The 19264-nt window shown below is 46.0% G+C and overlaps 1 protein-coding gene across 2 annotated transcripts; it reads left to right on the top strand.

Moving 5' to 3' along the window:
* Positions 1-920: 920 nt before the first annotated feature.
* On the top strand, positions 921-6008 carry EOMES (eomesodermin). Of its 2 annotated transcripts, none has more exons than XM_059937560.1 (6): positions 921-1789; positions 2751-2905; positions 3556-3677; positions 4093-4251; positions 4342-4403; positions 5212-6008. In XM_059937560.1, the coding sequence occupies exons 1-6, from the start codon at positions 921-923 to the stop codon at positions 5891-5893; spliced, it is 2049 nt and encodes a 682-aa protein (XP_059793543.1). In that variant the 3' UTR covers positions 5894-6008. The 2 variants fall into 2 exon arrangements, with proteins under 2 accessions (XP_059793543.1, XP_059793542.1); XM_059937559.1 differs by having other exon boundaries at positions 5155-6008.
* Positions 6009-19264: the final 13256 nt, after the last annotated feature.

Here is a 19264-nt window from a genome sequence, read left to right as displayed (position 1 = left end):
CCTGAAGTTACAGCCCCCGACGAGGGAAGAGACTTCCTTGGGCCTCACTCCAGCTCGTCCCAGATCCCCACCCTCAGAAACCGGTGCCTCCCTGCAAGCCATCAGCTTGCAGAACATTTCTACCTCCGGCCTCTAGAACCTGCTCCCGTCCCCGCATCCCCCGGCTCAGAGCGCTGTGACGACTTCTGTGTCAAGAGTGGACCCTGCTACGGAGACCTCAAACCCTGTTCCACTAAATTCCAGCGAAATACAGACACCAGGATTGATTCTCACAGCAGGACTGAGTCTCAAAAAAAAAAGAAAAGAAAGAAAGAAAGAAAAGAAAAAGAAAAAGAAATAAAATCAAGCTAAAGGAAAAGAAAGTCGCAGGCTACTTGATCCAATTAGTAAATGCCTAATTGAATTAGTGTCACCTCCACCAGCCAATAGGAGCGTCCCGAGGCTGTGGGGCCGCGAAGCCCCTCCCTGGCCTCACATATATAAAGCAGCCAATGACAGCCTGCAAGTTTCCAAGTAGTCAACTTGACCGATAGTTTTTCAGTCGAGAAAGGCAGAAAGGCTAGCGCTGGTGGGTGGATGGGGAGAGAGATCTAAGACCTCTTCTTCCCGTGTGTGTGGGGGAGGAGGGTGGAGGTCCAGAGAGGCAAAAGGGACGCGGAAGGAAAAGGAGAGGGCTTCTCGGTCAGATTTCGCCTCCTGCCTTCAAATTCAGTGCCCTTTCCTTGTGGAAAGGGCGCTGGGTTCGGGACGCGCGAGTGCGCGCCTTAGCGGTCCGCGTGTCGCCAGGTGGGTACCCAGGCACAGGAGGAAGGGGAAGTTACCTTCCCCTCGGAAGAGGGCGCTGGCTCCCTCATCCTGCCTTTATAATCAGGCCGCGGCCGGAGAGGAAGCAGCCAGCTGCCGTCTGCGCTCTGCAAAGCATGCAGTTAGGGGAGCAGCTCTTGGTGAGCTCGGTGAACCTGCCCGGCGCGCACTTCTACCCGCTGGAGGGGGCGCGAGGCGGTGGCGGCGGGAGCGCCGGCCACCTCCCGGGAGCGGCCCCCTCGCCTCAGAGGCTGGACTTAGACAAAGCGCCCAAGAAGTTCTCGGGCAGCCTCTCGTGCGAGGCAGGGAGCGGGGAGCCTGCAGCCGCCGGTGCGGGGGCCCCCGCGGCCATGCTCAGTGACGCCGACGCCGGGGACGCCTTTGCTGGCACCGCGGCCGTGGCCAAGCCGGGGCCCCCGGATGGCCGCAAGGGCTCCCCCTGCGGGGAGGAGGAGCTGCCCTCTGCCGCCGCCGCCGCCGCCGCCGCCGCCGCCGCCAGCGCGCGCTACTCCATGGACAGCCTGAGCTCGGAGCGCTACTACCTCCAGTCCCCTGGGCCTCAGGGCTCCGAGCTGGCCGCGCCCTGCTCGCTGTTCCCGTACCAGGCGGCGGCCGGGGCGCCCCACGGATCTGTGTACCCGGCTCCCAACGGGGCGCGCTACCCCTACGGCTCCATGCTGCCCCCCGGCGGCTTCCCCGCGGCCGTGTGCCCACCCGGCAGGGCGCAGTTCGGCCCGGGAGCAGGCGCGAGCGGCGGCGCGGGCGGCAGCGGCGGGGGAGGCGCCCCGGGCGCCTATCAGTACGGCCAGGGGGCTCCGCTCTACGGGCCGTACTCCGGGGCAGCAGCCGCGGGTTCCTGCGGAGGACTGGGGGGCCTGGGGGTTCCCGGCTCCGGCTTCCGCGCCCACGTCTACCTGTGCAACCGGCCTCTGTGGCTCAAATTCCACCGCCACCAAACCGAGATGATCATTACGAAACAGGGCAGGTGAGCGCAGCGCGGAGGGCCCCCGAAGCGCGGGGGCAGAGAGGACCTGTGTGGTCCTGAGGGTGGCCGGGAATGGGGAACCGCCGCCCGCCTGCTCCGCTCTTGGCTGGGAGAGTGAGTTTCCGTGCGCAGCCAGTGGAGACGCCGCATCTCCAGTCCGATGTCCCTCCCGTCCGCGCACCGGCGGTTTGTGCAGGGCGCTAAGGCTACGGCTGCTTCCCCCCTTCTCTCTCGTCACCCTCACCTGGACTGACGAGGAGGAGGCGGAAATGGAAACTGGGGCTTGTCCACAAAGCTGGATTTCCTAGGTACGCCCGGCCGGCGGTACGCCGGTCCCTGAAGGCGGGCGAGGAGCCGCGGATGCGGGAAGGCTCCAGGGGTGGCTACCCTCTCTGAGCATAGGGCATGGGCTCCCGCAGTTTTAGGCGCCAGGGTCTCCGCGGGGCGCATCCGGGCGACGAGCGCGAGGACCAGAGCGCCGGCAACGAGGGCTGGTCCGGGTAGTGGGATAGGCCCGACCTGGAGTCAGACGGGGCTGGGGTCCCAGGCCTGAGAAAGTTCGGATACACATCCCACTGCGGGCAGTGGCTACTTCTGGGGAAAGTGAGGGGTGGGTGCTGGGAGAGGGACGTCCAAAGGGGACTTTTACGAGAACAACTTAATGTTCTCTGGCACTTGTACATATAGAAAATAATGATTTTTAAACATCCTGGAAGAAAATAAATGAGCATCTGAAAGGGTCAAGAACTTGAATGAGTGGTGCAGAAGGGCGGGGATTGAGGCAAATTATTTCAGAAAAGAGATGTTCCGAGAGTTGCCAACTCAAGAATATTTTACGTAGTGAGGGCCACTTTATCTACCGGTATTCTGTTCGTCTGTAGACTTCTAAATGTCGTCCTTGAGCGTGGGCCTGTGCCCAGGCGTTCCGATTTAAATCTCCTGGTTCTGTTCCCTTGCACAGACGCATGTTTCCTTTCTTGAGTTTCAACATAAACGGACTCAATCCCACCGCCCACTACAACGTGTTCGTAGAAGTGGTGCTGGCGGACCCCAACCACTGGCGCTTCCAGGGGGGCAAATGGGTGACCTGCGGAAAAGCCGACAATAACATGCAGGGTGAGGAGTGAAAGGGCCTGGGCAGGGTGGATCGGCGGGAGCCCCTGACTCAAGACACTCAAGACTCAAGGCACATTTAAATCTCACATCCCTCCCTCCACATCCGGGGCCTGGAAGTGTTAGGAGTTTCTTTGTGTTGATTGATTAAGAGAGAGAATTGCTAAGTCAGACTTCTTGCCTACTAGTATATAGAATTTTAACCATGACCCTACTCTAGCCCTTCCCTCCACATCCCTACCTTTGAGAAAGGAATTGCTGTAAACTCTCCAGGTGGCAAGGGCTCCTGGCATTCTAATCTTCACTTGAAAAAAGGCCTCCTCAAGGTTGAGTTCATCATAAAAATCCAACCACCTTCCATCAGATCTTGCCTGTCTAGCTTCAGAAGCCCCCAAGTTAACCTTCAAGAGGCATCGCCTACTGGCTCCATTTTTGCCTTGTCCAAGGAAGGCTGGAAGCACAGGGGCCCTGGGAGGGGAATCAGTAGAGTCTAGTTGGTCTCCACTGGCCTTCTTAAACTGCTAATGATGGGAGCCGTGTTCTAAGTCTAGCTCTTAAATCTTGCCCGTAGGTAGTAAAATACCCCTCCCCTACCTCCATTTGCAAACAGCCCTTTATGCTTGGGTTTTGTGTTTTGTTTCATTTTCTCTTAGGCAACAAAATGTATGTTCACCCAGAGTCTCCTAATACTGGTTCCCACTGGATGAGACAGGAGATTTCCTTTGGGAAATTAAAACTCACCAATAACAAAGGCGCAAATAACAACAACACCCAGGTAGGGTGACAGAGGAGGTGGTGTCTTCTGGCTGTGAATCTCTTTTCTAATGAGTTTCCATACTCTTCATTGTATTTGTAATATTTGCAGGTACCTGTTGCTTGCCTCTTTCTGGTCTTTTTTTTTTCTTTTGACCTTTCTCATTTTTATTTATTTATTTATTTTCCTACTGGATTTCAATAACAGTGAGTTAACTGTTAGGAGCAGAAATACTGAAATCTTTTGGCGACTTAGGAAACCAAGAGGCAAGAGTGTTTATTTAAACACACACACCCAGCTATGTTTTAAGTTTCAAAAATGGCAATAGAAAAGTTAGCTGTTGCTGGGGAGCAAGCAGGAGTCGCATTCCAAAATACAGAATTTGTCAAAATCGACTTTGTCGATTTGGCAGCTCTTTTCTCTGTACCATTTGCAGATGATAGTCTTACAGTCTTTACACAAGTACCAACCACGACTGCACATCGTTGAAGTCACAGAGGATGGCGTGGAGGACTTGAACGAGCCCTCCAAGACTCAGACCTTCATCTTCTCAGAAACGCAGTTTATTGCAGTGACTGCCTACCAAAACACCGATGTGAGTGCCCCATGGTCCCCAAGAATCCCTGAAGCTCAGTCCAGCGTGAGAGAGAAAACACTCGATGACTGTTTTTTCTCCCTTGTCTAGATAACTCAACTAAAGATTGATCACAACCCCTTTGCAAAAGGGTTCAGGGACAACTATGACTCGTAAGTGCACCTTTATTTTTCCTTGCCTGGTCATCTTTGAACAAGACATATGGAATCAGACACTTTCTTGAGACCATATTCTAGGAAGAGCTTTCACGGTTGGGATTTTTGCCTATTTTTATTTTTGCATATTTTTGGCCTTGACTAATCTTGCTTTAGAATTTTCACAGAAGGGTTTTGTTCATTTCTAAAGAAATGTTAAGGGCTTAAAAATGAGGAGTTTTTTTTTTTAACATTTGAGTGGAGATTTGAAATTTTCATAATCTGCATTTATATGCCTTCCTTTCCATTTGATCCCAGTTTTTTTATTCTCTCAGGAGCAGGGATTATTATTCCCTCTCATTTTTTTACATAAGAAAAACCTGACACTAAGAGGATGTCATTTTCACAACATCAAACAGCAAGGCCCCACAAATGCCTTTTAAATCTGGGATTTCTACCCACCATGGCCAGCATTCCTTCCCTACCACTGAAGGGAGAGTTGCTCCAAGTTCTTCCAAGTTCTAGGACTTGCAGAGATGGATTTTCTACAGTTTAAATGCTTAATGCTTGGGAGGAAGCTTTTTCTTTCGTGGTGGGAAATTTGGCCGCAATGAGCCAAGTCCAGCTAAAATGGGCCAGTGCATCCCTACTACCTCCACCCCTCCACTTGACACACCAGCACTCCTGCTCTAGAGCCTTCTTCATTTCTGGGAGGTAGATTGGGGACAACATTAGGGTTTTTTTTTAAGTGTTTCTCTTTATATTGTAGCATGTACACCGCTTCCGAAAATGACAGGTTAACTCCATCTCCCACGGATTCTCCTAGATCCCATCAGATTGTCCCCGGAGGTCGGTACGGCATTCAGTCCTTCTTCCCGGAGCCCTTTGTCAACACTTTACCTCAAGCCCGATATTATAATGGCGAGAGAACCGTGCCACAGACCAACGGCCTCCTTTCACCCCAACAGAGCGAAGAGGTGGCCAACCCTCCCCAGCGATGGCTTGTCACACCTGTCCAGCAACCTGGGACCAACAAACTAGACATCAGTTCCTATGAGTCTGAATATACTTCCAGCACCTTGCTCCCATATGGTATTAAATCCTTGCCCCTCCAGACATCCCATGCCCTGGGGTATTACCCCGACCCCACCTTCCCTGCAATGGCAGGGTGGGGAGGTAGAGGTTCTTATCAAAGGAAGATGGCAGCTGGACTCCCATGGACCTCCAGGACAAGCCCGCCTGTGTTCTCTGAAGATCAGCTCTCCAAGGAGAAAGTCAAAGAAGAAATTAGCTCTTCTTGGATAGAGACACCCCCGTCCATCAAGTCTCTTGACTCCAATGATTCAGGGGTGTACACCAGTGCTTGTAAGCGAAGGCGGCTGTCTCCCAGCTCCTCTAGCAATGAAAATTCTCCCTCCATAAAGTGCGAGGACATCAATGCTGAAGAGTACAGTAAAGACACCTCAAAAGGCATGGGGGGGTATTATGCTTTTTACACGACTCCCTAAAGAGTTATTTTAACCTCGTCAAAATGAGCTAACTTTTTGCCGATGGACTTGGTGGTGTTTTTTGTTGTCTTCTTTGTCTAGGTTGCCAAAAAGACGTTTGCCTTCCACCCTGATGCATCCCGTTTTGTGCAATTCTCTAAAAGAAGGTGCCAAAGCTTTTTGATTGCTTCAGGTAACTGAAACAAGCCTAGCATTTTTTTCTTTTTTAATAAAATTAATGGAGGACTTTCAAGTGTTTTTAAATTTGAAGGTGATTCAAAGTTATGGATTTATTTATTGGAGACACTAGACATTCAGAGAACTGGGCTGTGAAGATTGAGTGCCTAGCACCATCACAGGTGTTGAAAGCTTTGGTTCTCATTTTTATTTGTAAATCTGTAAGCAAATAGAAGCACAGAGTGGTAAGATGTTTTGCTTCTGGAATAGAAGGGTGGGCATTAACCTTCAATAAGGGACTTTTGCTGTTAGCTTTCTGCTGGGGACAGAAGATGTTAGGCCTGGGAGGCAAGAACTTTGTGAAGGTGCTGGTTTGACCTGACTTTGATTCTTCCCAGGCTTTTGAAACAAGCCATGTTTGCCCTAGTCCAGGATCGCCTCGTGTACTAGGCCTCTGCTGTGTGCCTGGGTGGCTTCTAGGACTTAGGAGACAGCAAGGGAGGGGGGCACCAGAAAACAAACAAACAAAAACGGAGAATTTTAAAGTGTACAGTTGTGTGCTTAGATACACTGTAGAATAATGTGGAAAATATTGTACAAATAGTCTACGTAGGTATATGAGATTATGTAAAATTGGTGCTTTGGCTTTGTAAAGAATTTGCAATTCACCGGACCACAGCTGCAGGAGCAGGGGAAGTTTCGTCATCCCCACAACATATGGGAATATTCTGTTTACTTCTTAGTTAAGAATGTATTCAGCTACTGTACTAACTTGAAACGTGCTAAGGAAAACCCCCATGTCATCCTCTTCCTCCGCCACCCCCACTTCCCAACTTGGTAACGTGAGGAAACAGAAACCTGACGCCCCAGCTCCTATAGGCTTTCTAGAGACCCTGGATTTTTATGTACAGTCGTAGTCATTTTTAATAAATGTGGTTCATTAAGGGAACAGGCATAGCCCTGTCTTCTGTACTATGGGTTTTCATCTTTGTTTCAAAAATTTTAGTTTGCTTCCTCCCCCACCCTCCTCCAGCAGGAACCCTGTCCCACCAACCCACTCCCCCACCCCAAGTAAGCCTCTAGAATCTCTAAGTGGACAGTGTCTTCGTTGAGGGGGTGGGGATGCTCTTGTTTATCTTTTTTCCTTGAAGATGAATGGGGTTATTTCCTCACCGCACTGGGAAGTCTGGACAATGGGGATTGGAGCTGGGGAGGGGGAGGGGGGTTGCCGCCGAGATGCAAGATTGCCCACAGCAGGCTTGATAGGAGCCTAGGAAACCTCCACCCCCAGCCCTTGGCGTCCGGGCCTCTCCTAGACCTCCTTGGGGTCTCCCATCCCCGGACCCACATTGGCTCCCCGGGCACCCTCGAGGCCCTCTGGGAGCCCACGAGTTCCGGATCCCTGAGGCCAGGCGGGAGCGGGCCGCCCCCACTCCCGCTCCCGCTGCCACCTGCGGCTTCCTTCTTCCCGGAGCCCCGGACGCCGCCGCGGGGGCAGCTGTGGGCCGGGGCGCTGGGGATGCGGCGGGAGCGCAACACAGCTCTGCGAGCAGCGGCCGGGAAGCCGGTTGCCTAGCTTTCAGCTCCGCTTTTTCGGCTCTCAATCCGCGGGAGGGGCCTGGGCCCGCGGAAGAGTTAAACCAAGGAGTGCGACGAAGGGCCCTTTGTCCCCCAGCCAGACATCCCGCCGCGCTTATCTGCAGACGGCTTCTGGCCCGGCTTGCAATCCTTTCCAGCCCCCTCCCGTCGCTCCCGGGGTAAAGGTCTGGCCGGGAGTGTCATTCTGCTAACCGCGTGGCGCGGAAATGCAGCTGCTAAGAGGATTAGTTCTGGGAGGCGAGCGATCGGCCCGGCCCTCCTCCCCTTCTGCGCCCAATTAAGGCCGCCGCGAGCTCGCACCTCGCTTCTCCGCGGTTTCCAGTTCCCACCGTCCTTCCCGGTTCCGAGTCCTTCTCGCGCCGCCTGTGACCTTGGGGTCTGGGACTCTAGCCCCGCGTCTCCGACGATGCCTGTTGAAAACGCTTTGCCCAAACCGCCCCGAATTGTACTGGAGCTGGAAGCGAAAGCCTTGAAATTTGGTTTATGTGTGTTTACTGTGGACGACAGACTCAGACTGGGGGAGGAGGACTAGGAGCCCCCTAATCCGGTCTGCGCGCCCCCCGCCCCAACCCCAAGGAACCCGAGCGTATTGGGAGATGCGATGGAATTTCGAAACGGTGTTCTCCTCTTCTGCCCTCTAGAAAGACAGCAAACGCTAATCACCTCCGGGATAAAGCAGACACTGGCCCCAGTCTATTTCCAGTCCTGTATATTTTTGCACCGTACAGTAAAAAGAACCTGGTACTTGTGAAAAGTCCCTCACAGTGTTTAATAGAAACGTAAGTGGCTGAGTGGCCCCAATTAACACCTTGTGATAAGGCATTCCTACGATGGAGTGTCAGACACCAAATTGTGAAGAGATGTATCTAATTAATCCTCCTAGGATGACACCGATAAACAAGCCTCTATTTAAATAAAGATCAAGGACTCGGCGCCCCGTTTGTTTACATTCTCCGCCGGAGTCCCAGCGTTTGCGCCCTGGCAGGCGGCGTTCCCTGTGCTGGGGCGCGAGGGCGAGGGCTGTCTGGGTGGGGGAGCACCGGCTTGGGGGGTCGCTGGTTCGCCTCCGTTCTAGCCCCAAACAGAAATATGCAATTAGACAAACTGCAACGAAAGAGGAAAAAGAAGTGCAAAAAGGACACGACTCTGACTTGGAAATACTATTTTTTGTCATTTTCCACGCGTGTCCTTTACATCGCCAAACACTTTTTGGTTGTCTGAGTTTTTAAAAGGAAGGCAAACAAAAAAGCCTTCCACTCGTAGCCCCAGGAAGTCTTTTCTGCTTTGGGGAGAACTCGGAGCTGGACCTTCCCCGCCCCCCACTCCGCACGAGTTCGCTCCTCGCTGCCCCGGGATTCCTCCTCCAGGGTGCTGAAGCCCAGAAGCGCTGGGGTGAGGGGTAGCTATCCTGGGGGGTGGGGTGGGGAGCCACCCACTGGGAAAGGCAAGAAGAATCTGGAAAGAAATAGGGGAAGAGGGGAAGGTGCAGCCAAACTCTCAGTCTGTAAACCAGGGCCGGGGCTTGGAGCCCGCTCGGAGTCAGCAACAATGCACATCCCCACTCCTCAAAGGGGAGTTTCAAGGCTCCAGATCAGCTTTTGGTCCAGGCTCCTTCCTTTCCAGCCGCCTCTGATTAACTTTCAACCTGGGTGTAAAGGCAGACTCACGATCCTCCCTTTCCTCTGCAGGCTCTTCCTTCTTTCTGAACCAAACAAGGCGGGGGGGGGGGGGGGGGGTGGCGGGTACGATGCCTGGTTTTTTTGTTGTTTATTCTTTTGTTCTTGTTGTTGTTTTTAATTCTGCAGGTGTTATGGAAACGCTCCGAAATAAAAAATTCCCTCCTGTCCCTAATCGAAATTGAGCCTCCAGTGGGGACAAAAATTAAAATCACTCATTCTCCACTGGCCTGGACGCTTCCCCTTCCCTGCTCGCGCCACGATGTCCCCCCGCCCAGCTGCCAGCCGGCTCCTAGAGTTTGGCTTTTCACCGCGCGGAGATTTCGGCATCATCGGGAGACACTTTTAAAAGGCAATTTGCAAAACTCTGTTGGTGGGCCTGATCGAGTCCCCTTATGTGAACTCCCCATCCCTCGGGTTTAAGCTTTCGAGTGCATGAATTTCCCCGGTCTAGCCCCCGGGATACTCGAACCCGCGGAATCCGTCCACCTGCGCCGGTCTTCGTCGAGGGTCGGAGTCCCTCCTGCGCTTCGCGGACGCCTGGGCGCAGCGCCTGCACTTGGCGTTCTCATGGGTTCCGCCAGCCCGAACCTGCAGGAGCTGGATTTCCTTCCCCGCCCGTGAGCTGAGCGGTTGGTGGGCAGCCTGAAGCTACGACATTTTTTTTAAACATGATGGGGACTCTGACCTTGGTGGTCACTGAATTTCTCCTTATTACAGCTTAAAAGAAGTAAACTTCTGGAGACCCCTCCACCCTCTCCCCCTTTCTCCTTCGGCCCTAGGAGTCCTTTGCGTGTCGCCGAGGACGCATCGAGTCACCGAGGGAAGGATGTTGCTGCGCCAGACACGGAGCAGGCCCTTGGAGGTGGTCCCCAAAATGCCCGACTTCTGATGGACCTCTGGCCGCCCTCGAAGCGCCGGATCTCTGCTTATTTGGGGCAGCAGAATGTGAACACCCACCCCCACCCCCACCCCCGGCCATTTAAATTTTCCTCATCTCCCTAAAAAGTCCTTAGCGTCCTTCTAGAAGTTCTCGTGAAGGCAGCGGGGCGCGCACAGGAACTTCTGTAACCCCAGGCTGGACCAGATTTCCTCGCACTGTTGGCGCCGCGCTCTTGGCGGTGGCTCCTGCAGCGGTTCCGAGGAGGCTGCGGGGTCCGGGCGGCGGACAGCCTTCGCCATCTGGCGGCCGCGGCAAGTAAAGCTCTCCCAGCCGAGCAGGGCCTCGTTACCGGCGCTGCCGCTTCTGCATCCCGCATCCCACTTCCCCTCCTCCTTCGTAAAGCTCCTCGGTTTAGGGGGAGGAGCCCGGAATTTGGGATTGGAGGACTTTAAAGTCTAGACCTGGACCACTGCTCACTAGCTGCCTTGGCTCATCTGTGAAGTGAGGATTCGAACGACGCCTGCCTCGCTGAATATCATCCGGGGCGAGGGAGGAGAGAATGAACTTAACTGCTTTTCAAACCGTTGAGTAGCTCCGAGTATTAGTAGGCATAATTAATTACTAATTTTATAACATGATATGTAGTGGTAAACACAAGTGCATTGCAAATGAAAGATTTTTTTTCTGTAGGATTTTTAAATTTTTATTTCATTTGTATTGAACTATAGTTGATTTAGTGTTGTGCTAATTTCTGCTGTACAGCAAAGTGACTCAGCTATACACATATATACATTCTTTTTTAATATTTTTTTCCATTATGGTTTGTCCCAGGAGATTGGATGTAGTTCCCTGTGCTATACAGGACCTTGTTGTTTGAAAGATTTTTTTAATTAACTCAAAAATAATTATGGACATTTGCAAACATACACGAAAGTAGAGAGCAGTGAACCCCCATGTATCTGTCTTCCAGCTACACCAAACATTAATTCACGCTGCTCCTGTTTCATCCTGTAAATCCCTAACCATCCTCTCTATCACAAACCCCAGGAATCCCGGCAACTAATCCACAATTATTTCCATACATAGCCCAAAAAGATAAGGAATATATATATATATATATAATATATATATATATAATATATATATATATATCACACCTATAGAATCAACAGTAATCTCTTCATAATATGAAATATCCAGGCTTGCTTCCCTGATTGGCTCATAAAGTTTTTGTTGTTCCTCTTGTTTGTTTTTTACAGTTGGTTTATTTGAATCAGGGTCCAAAAAAGTCTCACACATCTAGTTGATTTTCTTAATTCTCTTAATTTAGAAGTCTTCCCTCTTTTATTTTCCCTCGCCATTTATTGAAGAAGTCTGAGCATTTATTCTGTCTAGTTTTCCAGGTTCTGGATTTTTCTGATTGCATTCCTGTGGTCATAACATGATTCTCTGACCCTTGTATTTCCAACAAAATGGTAACTATATATGAAAACTTCATCTGATTAAAATTCTATTTTTTGGCAGCAATATCTCATCAGTGGTCTATTCTACCAGGAGACCCTTCATATCTGGATTGTTTCTCCTTGGGCCTGCTATTGTCCACTGATGATGTTCACCAGGTCCATTTTTTCATTGAAGATTTGACAAAGGAGGTAAATTTCAGTACAGCTATTGTTACATATGCAGGAGAAAGTTTTACTCAATGGTACTTCGGTTTTTTTCTAACATGTGTTTTTACCCCCAGCTTTACTGAGATATAATTGACATATAACACTGTGTACGTTTAAGTTGTACAGCCTGATGATTTGGTCCATGAATATATTGCAAGATGATTACCACAATAAAGTTAGTTAGCATGTCTATCACATCACATAATTACTACTTTTGTATGTGTGGTGAGAACATTTAAGATCTACTGTTTAGTAACTTTCAAGTATATAATAAAGTATTGTTAGCTATAGTCACTATGCCATACATTGAATCCCCAGAGCTTATTCATCTTGTAACTGAACCCTTTATAATCTTGTACCCTTTGACCATTTCCCTCACCCCCCAGCCCTTGGCAAACATCATTCTTTTCTTTATTTCTGTGAGTTCTGCTTTTTAGATCCACATATAAGTAAGATCATACAGTATTTGTCCTTCTCTGTCTGACTTAAGATAATGCCTGCCATATATCTGGAGAAAAACATGGTTCGAAAGGATAATGCATCCCAATGTTCATAGCAGCACTATTCACAAAAGCCAAGACATGGAAACAATCTAAATGTCTATCAACAGAGGAATGGATAAAGAAGATGTGGTGCATATATACAGTGGAATATTACTCAGCCATTATAAAGAATGAAATAATGCCATTTGCAGCAACATGGATGGACCTGGAGAGGATCATACTAAGTGAAATAAGTCAGAAAGAGAAAGACAAATATATGATATCACTTACATGTGGAATCTAAAAAAATGATACAAAGGAACTTATTTATAAAACAGAAACAGACTCACAGACTTAGAGAACGAACTTCTGGTTACCAGCGGGGAGAGGGGGAGGGATGGATTGGGAGTTGGGGATTGACATGTACACACTGCTATGTTTATAATAGATAACCAACAAGGACCTACTGTATAGCACAGGGAACTCTGCTCAATAATCTGTAATAACCTAAATGGGAAAAGAATTTGAAAAAGAATAGATACATGTATATGTATAACTGATTCACTTTACTGTACACCTGAAACTAACACAACATTGTTAATCAACTATATTCCAATATAAAATAAAATTTTTTTTAAATGTATAATACCCACAAGGTCCATTCATGTTGTTGCAAAAGGCAGGATTTCCTTCTTTTTTATGGCTAAATTGTATATATGCCAATTTTCACGTATCCATTCCCCCATGGATGGGCCCTTAGGCTTGTTGTTTGCATGTTTTGGCTGGTGTGAATGCTGCCGCAATGAAAGTGGGGGTGCAGATATCTCTTCAAGCTAGTGAGTCACAATGACACTTTGATTGTGACATTAAACAGAGTGAACCAAAAATCCGAGGTCTCTTCTCTTTATATATTACCACAGGAAAGTAGCTGTAGCCCTCTGGGGAACATGGGTCATAGAAAAACAAGTAAGAAGATGGACAAAGTACATCAATTGATAAGATTTAGCAGATGATCCACGTTTATTGAAACAGTTTGCTACACACAGATTGCTAAGAAATCACATTAAACCAGTGCATAACAAAGTGATAAAGTGTGTTTCTATTTGTTTTTCTACTCCCAGGGCAAATTATCAATCTCCTAATCTCCTTAAAAATATATTTCCGGAATTGATAAGCATCATTTGGAAATCATAAGTGATGAAAAGGACTACCAAATAGTTTGGTGGTTGCTATGGGGAGGAGATGATTTCGTCCATGATAAGTAAGGAGAATTGGTTTCTTATCACGGAGTTTGGAGTGGAAGGAACGTCTGGGGAGGGGATCTGGGGACGGGAATAGGTGGGGCAGAGTCCATGGAACTGCGGGTTGCTATCCACAATTCACAGCCCAGAACTCCTGGAATTGAGATGGAATTGGTGACTGAGAATATCATGGTAATTCTATGAATAACAAGGATAGATTTAACCCATAGATGCATTACTATGCTCCTGTCCCCTTCCCCATCCACAGGCCACCAGGCAGTCATAATGTTGGCTGAAACAGTTTGTCTTTGATAGTCACCATTTCTTCATGGAATGTCCCAATTTTAATGTCCTGGGAAACTGACCTTCTCCTCAGCCTTTGAGTCCCTGAATGGGAGATCTGGGAGATACCTCAGTGGGGTGCAGCTCTGTGCACACCACGACACGGAGGCAGAGCCTTCGTTGGCTGCCATGCCCCCTGAGGAGTCTGTTGGCTCTGCAGCGTACCATGGGGTGGACCCTATACTTTAAAAGGCGGAAGATTTATATGATCTGAAGAGAAACCAGAGTGCAGACAGACCCTATACTTTAAACATAAAATGTTTCAGAGGCATGTGAAATATTTAGTCACGAAAACATTAAATTCTAGAGCATAGTTTTTAATTATTTTGTCTGTTGTTTTTCAGAACAATATTTGAAATGAACAATATTTGAGATCTAAATGAATCAATGATTAATCTTTCTTCTTTATTTTTTTTCTAAAATATAAGCCTGTCATGGAGTTGTGTCTATTTCTTCTTGCACTTTGACCTATACTCAACTCTGGGGTAGTGAATTTACCCTACATATCTGTTGCTTTTCTTAATCTTGGTAGGTGGGTTTTATCTTTATATTATAAATCTAAAATCCAAGAACATTTACTTCTTCCAGGATTCCAGTTTTTTTCCTGCGCACCACCTTTTCAACAAAGTGATTGTTGATCTAATTAACCAACTAAGTAGACTATGCTCATCACTAAGTATTTAGAAGGCTGCAGGTAGAGACCACATAGCTGTTGCAGAAAAGCACAGAGAAACGCAGGTTGAGTTAGTGTGCAAAAATGCGCATACATGCATGTATGCAGGAGTGTGTATTTGTGCTCCAGGGCTGAATACTATTAAACTGAGATCAGAGAGAGTGAAAAATATGATTAGAATAAAATGATATGGTGGTATCTAATATTTCCTTTAGGGACCCTTCTGCTTAGAGCTGTCAAAACAGTTTGTGTAAATAGACCAGACCTAGGGCGGTGCTCCTAAGCATACTGATGAAATACTCTTCTGAAAGACAGGATGCAAACATAAGAGAATCTCTAAGAATACAATTACACCTTAATCTGGGGATGGTGCCTCAAAAATGATTCGCTCGCATCCCTCTTTCCCTTTCAGAAAAACAAAAACAAGCAAAAACTCATTGGGAAAGGGCAAAGCAAGTATTCCAGAGTTCTATCATGCCCTCTTTCCCATTGGAGTTTTAGGAAACAACTTGTGAGTCACATCTTAGCCTGGTACTGAGGAATTAAGGTTCTTGCTGGAGTCTCTGTAGTTGGGGCAATAATGTCTACCAAGTATTCCACTGGTTTCTCTATGTTTCCCAGCCCCTTGCACTTAGGCAGAGTCACTGGAACCCAGAGAGATAAGGATGGATAAGTATGGATAAGCATTTACCAAAAGCTACAGCCTTTTGAAGAAGGATTTGGCCAACCTGTAGTCAGCCAGAAAATAGGAAGCCAGACTTTCCTTCCACCTTCTACTTCCCTTCCAGTGCCTCTGATTGGCTGAACTCAACAGGAAGCCAGAGGGTCAGGAAGTCTGTGGATGTAGTCATAGAAGTCAGCATCATGGGACCAGGGCAGGATGGAGAAGAATGGAGCATGGAACTGGGGGCAATGAAGAAGATACCCAGCCCCACTCTCACCCCCTAGGCAAAGCCTTGATTGCTAAATGTTAGCTTTCTAAATACCTTCCTGTTGTTTTGAGATATCCCCAGGAAAGATGTTTCAAGAATAGCTGGAAATCTGCATTCTTATATGAAAATTCCATTATTTTTCATTTCTATTTCTATTACTCTATAATAACCTAAATGGGAAAAGAATTTGAGAAAGAAAAGATACATGTATATGTATAACTGAATCACTTTGCTGTACACCTGAAACTCACACAACATTGTTAATCAACTGTACTCCAATATAAAATAAAAATTAAAAAAAAGGAAACATGGAGAAAACTACACCAAGGCTTATATTAATCAAATTACTTAAAACCAGTGACAAAGAGCAAAATGAAAAAGCAACCAGGGGGAATAAAAGACACATTATGTACAAAGAAACAAATATCAGAATGACAGCAGAACATAAGTAGGCTAGGTGACAAAGAAACATCTTTAAAATACTGAAAGAATAAAACCATCAACGTAGACTTCTATACCCAAGGAAAATATCTTTCAAAAACAAAGGTAACATAAAAACTTTTTCAGATGTATGAAAACTGAGAGAATTTATACCCAGCAGAACTGCACTACAAGAAATGTTAAAAGAACTGCTTCAGATATAAAGAAAATGATACCAGATGGAAATTTGGGATCTACATAAGGAATGAAGAGCTATGGAAATGGTAACTACATGAGTAAATATAAAAGACTTGTTTTCTTATTTTCAAAATCTCTTTAAAAGAAAATTAACTGTTTAAAGTGAAAATAACAGGATGTATGGTGTTTATAATACATATAGAAATAAAATATATGACAATAGCACAAAGGCTGGGAGTAGAGAAATGGAGATATATTATGATACATCAAGTGATATAGTATCACTTGAGATAAACTGTGGTATGTAAAAGACGTTTACTAAAAATCCTAAAGCAGTCATCAAAACCACAAAATAATTACAACTAACAAACCAACAAAGGAGATAAAATGGAATAAAAAATATTCAATTAACTGAAAGAAGGCACAAAAAGAAGGAAAAGGAAACAAAGAACAGATGGAATAAACAGAAAACAAATGACAAACTGGTAGATTTTAACCCAACAATATTAATAATAACATTAAATGGTTAGCCACCCCAATTAAAATTTTCAGAGATTGTCAAATTGGATTAAAAAGTGAGGCCTTTCTATATGCTGTCTATAAGAACAAATTTTAAATATAAAGACATTACATAGGTTAAAATTTAAAAGATTAAAAAGATATAGCATACTAACACTAATCAAAAGAAAGCTAGAGTGGATATATGAATATCAAAATAGATTTTAGAGTCAAGGAAAACAGATCATTTAAGAATGATAATGGAGTAAATTTATGAATAGGTCATAATAATCCTAAGTGTTTATGTATCTAATAACAAAGAGTTATCTGAGGTTCATGTAAAGTTAAAAATCAATGTAATTCACCATGTTTATAGACTAAAAGTGAAAAACTATGATTGTCTCTATAGATGCAGAAAAAGCATTTGACAAAATTCAACATTTATTCTTGGCAAAATCTCTTAGCAATGTTGAAATAGAAGGGAATTTCCTCAAGGACACTCTTACTAACATCATACTTAATAGTGAAAAGTGGAATGCTTTCTCCTCCAGACCAAGAACAAAGCAACAATGTCTGCTGTCACTGTTGCTACTCAACATTATACTGAAGGTTCTAGCCAGTGCAGTCAGGCAAGAAAAAGCATCAGAGTCTTCCAGATTAGGAAGGCTGAAGTAAAACTGTCTTTATTTGCCAATAACATGATCATCTACAGAGAAAAGTCTATAAGAAGGCCATTAGAACTAATAAATTGTTTTAGTAGGACTGTAGGATAAAAGATTACTATATACAAGTCAATTGTATTTTTTAATTAATTAATTAATTAATTTATTTATTTATTTATTTTTGGCTGTGTTGGGTCTTCGTTTCTGTGCGAGGGCTTTCTCTAGTTGTGGCAAGCGGGGTCCACTCTTCATCGCGATGCACGGGCTTCTCACTATCGGGGCCTCTCTTGTTGTGGAGCACAGGCTCCAGTCGCGCAGGCTCAGTAGTTGTGGCTCACGGGTCTAGTTGCTCCGCGGCATGTGGGATCTTCCCAGACCAGGGCTCGAACCCGTGTCCCCTGCTTTGGCAGGCAGATTCTCAACCACTGCGCCACCAGGGAAGCCCCCAATTGTATTTTTATCTACTAGCAACAATCAGAAATTTTATTTAAAATATTATTTAAAGATAGCATCAAAAATATGAAATGCAAGGGTCTTCCCTGGTGGTCCAGTGGTAAGGAATCCGCCTTCCAATGCAGGGGATGTGGGTTCGATCCCTGGCCAGGGAACTAAGATCTCACGTGCCTCAGGGAAACTAAGCCCTCAGGCCGCAACTACTGAGCTCGGACGCCTCAACGAGAGAGCCCGCATGCCGCAAACTACAGAGCCCGCGTGCCCTGGAGCCTGTGTGCCACAACCAGAGAGAGAAAACCCACATGTCACAACTAGAGAGAAGCCCACATGCCACAACTAGAGAGAAGCCTGCATGCCGCAATGAAAGATCCCGCATTTTACAATAAGACCCGACACAGCACCCCCGCCACAAAAATAAAGAAAATAAATTTAAAAATATGAAACGCAAGACCTATGTGCTGAAAACTATAAAACATTACTGAGAGAAATTAAAGACCTAAATAACTAGGGAGATACACTGTGTTCATAGGTCAAAAGGCTCAATATTTTTAAGAAGTTAATTCTTCCCAAATTGATATATAAATTCAGCAGGCTTTTCTTTGGTTGGCATTGACAAGCTGATTCTAAAATTCCTTCGGAAATGGGAAAGACTCAGAACAGCCAAAAAACTTTGAAAAAGAAGAACACTGTCTGTCTTTAAGATTTATTGTAAGGCTGCAGTAATCAAGACAGTATGAGATTGGCATAAAGATACACAATATAGACTGATGGAACTGAATAGACTGTGTAGGTGTAGACCCTCACAACTGATTTTCAACAAAGGTGCAAAAGCAATTCAATGGAGAAAGAGTCAAAAGGTGCTAGAGCAATTGAATAATCATATGCAATCTATAATTTGCATGATATTCAAATATCAGTTTAGAATGGATCAGCTGTAAAACCTAATACTATGGCATTTATAGAAGAAAATATTGGAGAAAAGCTTTATGATTTTTGGTCCAGCAAAGACTTCTAAGTTCTGGCACCAAATGTACTATTCATAAAAAAAAAATATTGACAAATTGGACTTTATCAAAAGTAAGAACTTCTGCTCTTTAAAAGACATTGTTAAAAGAATGAAAAGACAAGCCATAAACTAGGAGAAAATACTTGCAAATCATGTATTTGATAAAGGCCTTGAAACCAGAATATGTAAATAATACTTAAAACTCAAGAAAACAAATTACTCAGTAAAATATAGGCAAAAGATTTAAATAGATATTTCACCAAAAAAGATATATGGATGGCAAATGAAAAGAGTCAGCATCATTAATTATTAAGGAAATGCAAATTAAAGCCACTGAGAGATACAAGAGATACTACTACAGACCTTTTAGAATGTCTGAATGAAATTAAACAGACTGACAATACCAAGTGTTGGCAAGGACGTGAAGGAACTGGAACTCTCTACGTGGCTGGTGAGAATGTGAAATCGTGCAACCACTTT

Source organism: Balaenoptera ricei, chromosome 11, assembly GCF_028023285.1.
Source record: "Balaenoptera ricei isolate mBalRic1 chromosome 11, mBalRic1.hap2, whole genome shotgun sequence".
Taxonomy (NCBI): Eukaryota; Metazoa; Chordata; class Mammalia; order Artiodactyla; family Balaenopteridae; genus Balaenoptera; species Balaenoptera ricei.
Note: the sequence above shows the minus strand (reverse complement) of the source record. Positions and strands in the feature narration are given on the sequence as shown.

Coding starts and splice junctions, on each gene's coding strand:
- EOMES (XM_059937559.1), top strand. CDS start 921: ATGCAGTTAGGGGAGCAGCTCTTGGTGAGCTCGGTGAACCTGCCCGGC. Junction 1,790..2,750: donor ATCATTACGAAACAGGGCAG/GTGAGCGCAGCG, acceptor TCCCTTGCACAG/ACGCATGTTTCCTTTCTTGA. Junction 4,252..4,341: donor CTGCCTACCAAAACACCGAT/GTGAGTGCCCCA, acceptor TCCCTTGTCTAG/ATAACTCAACTAAAGATTGA.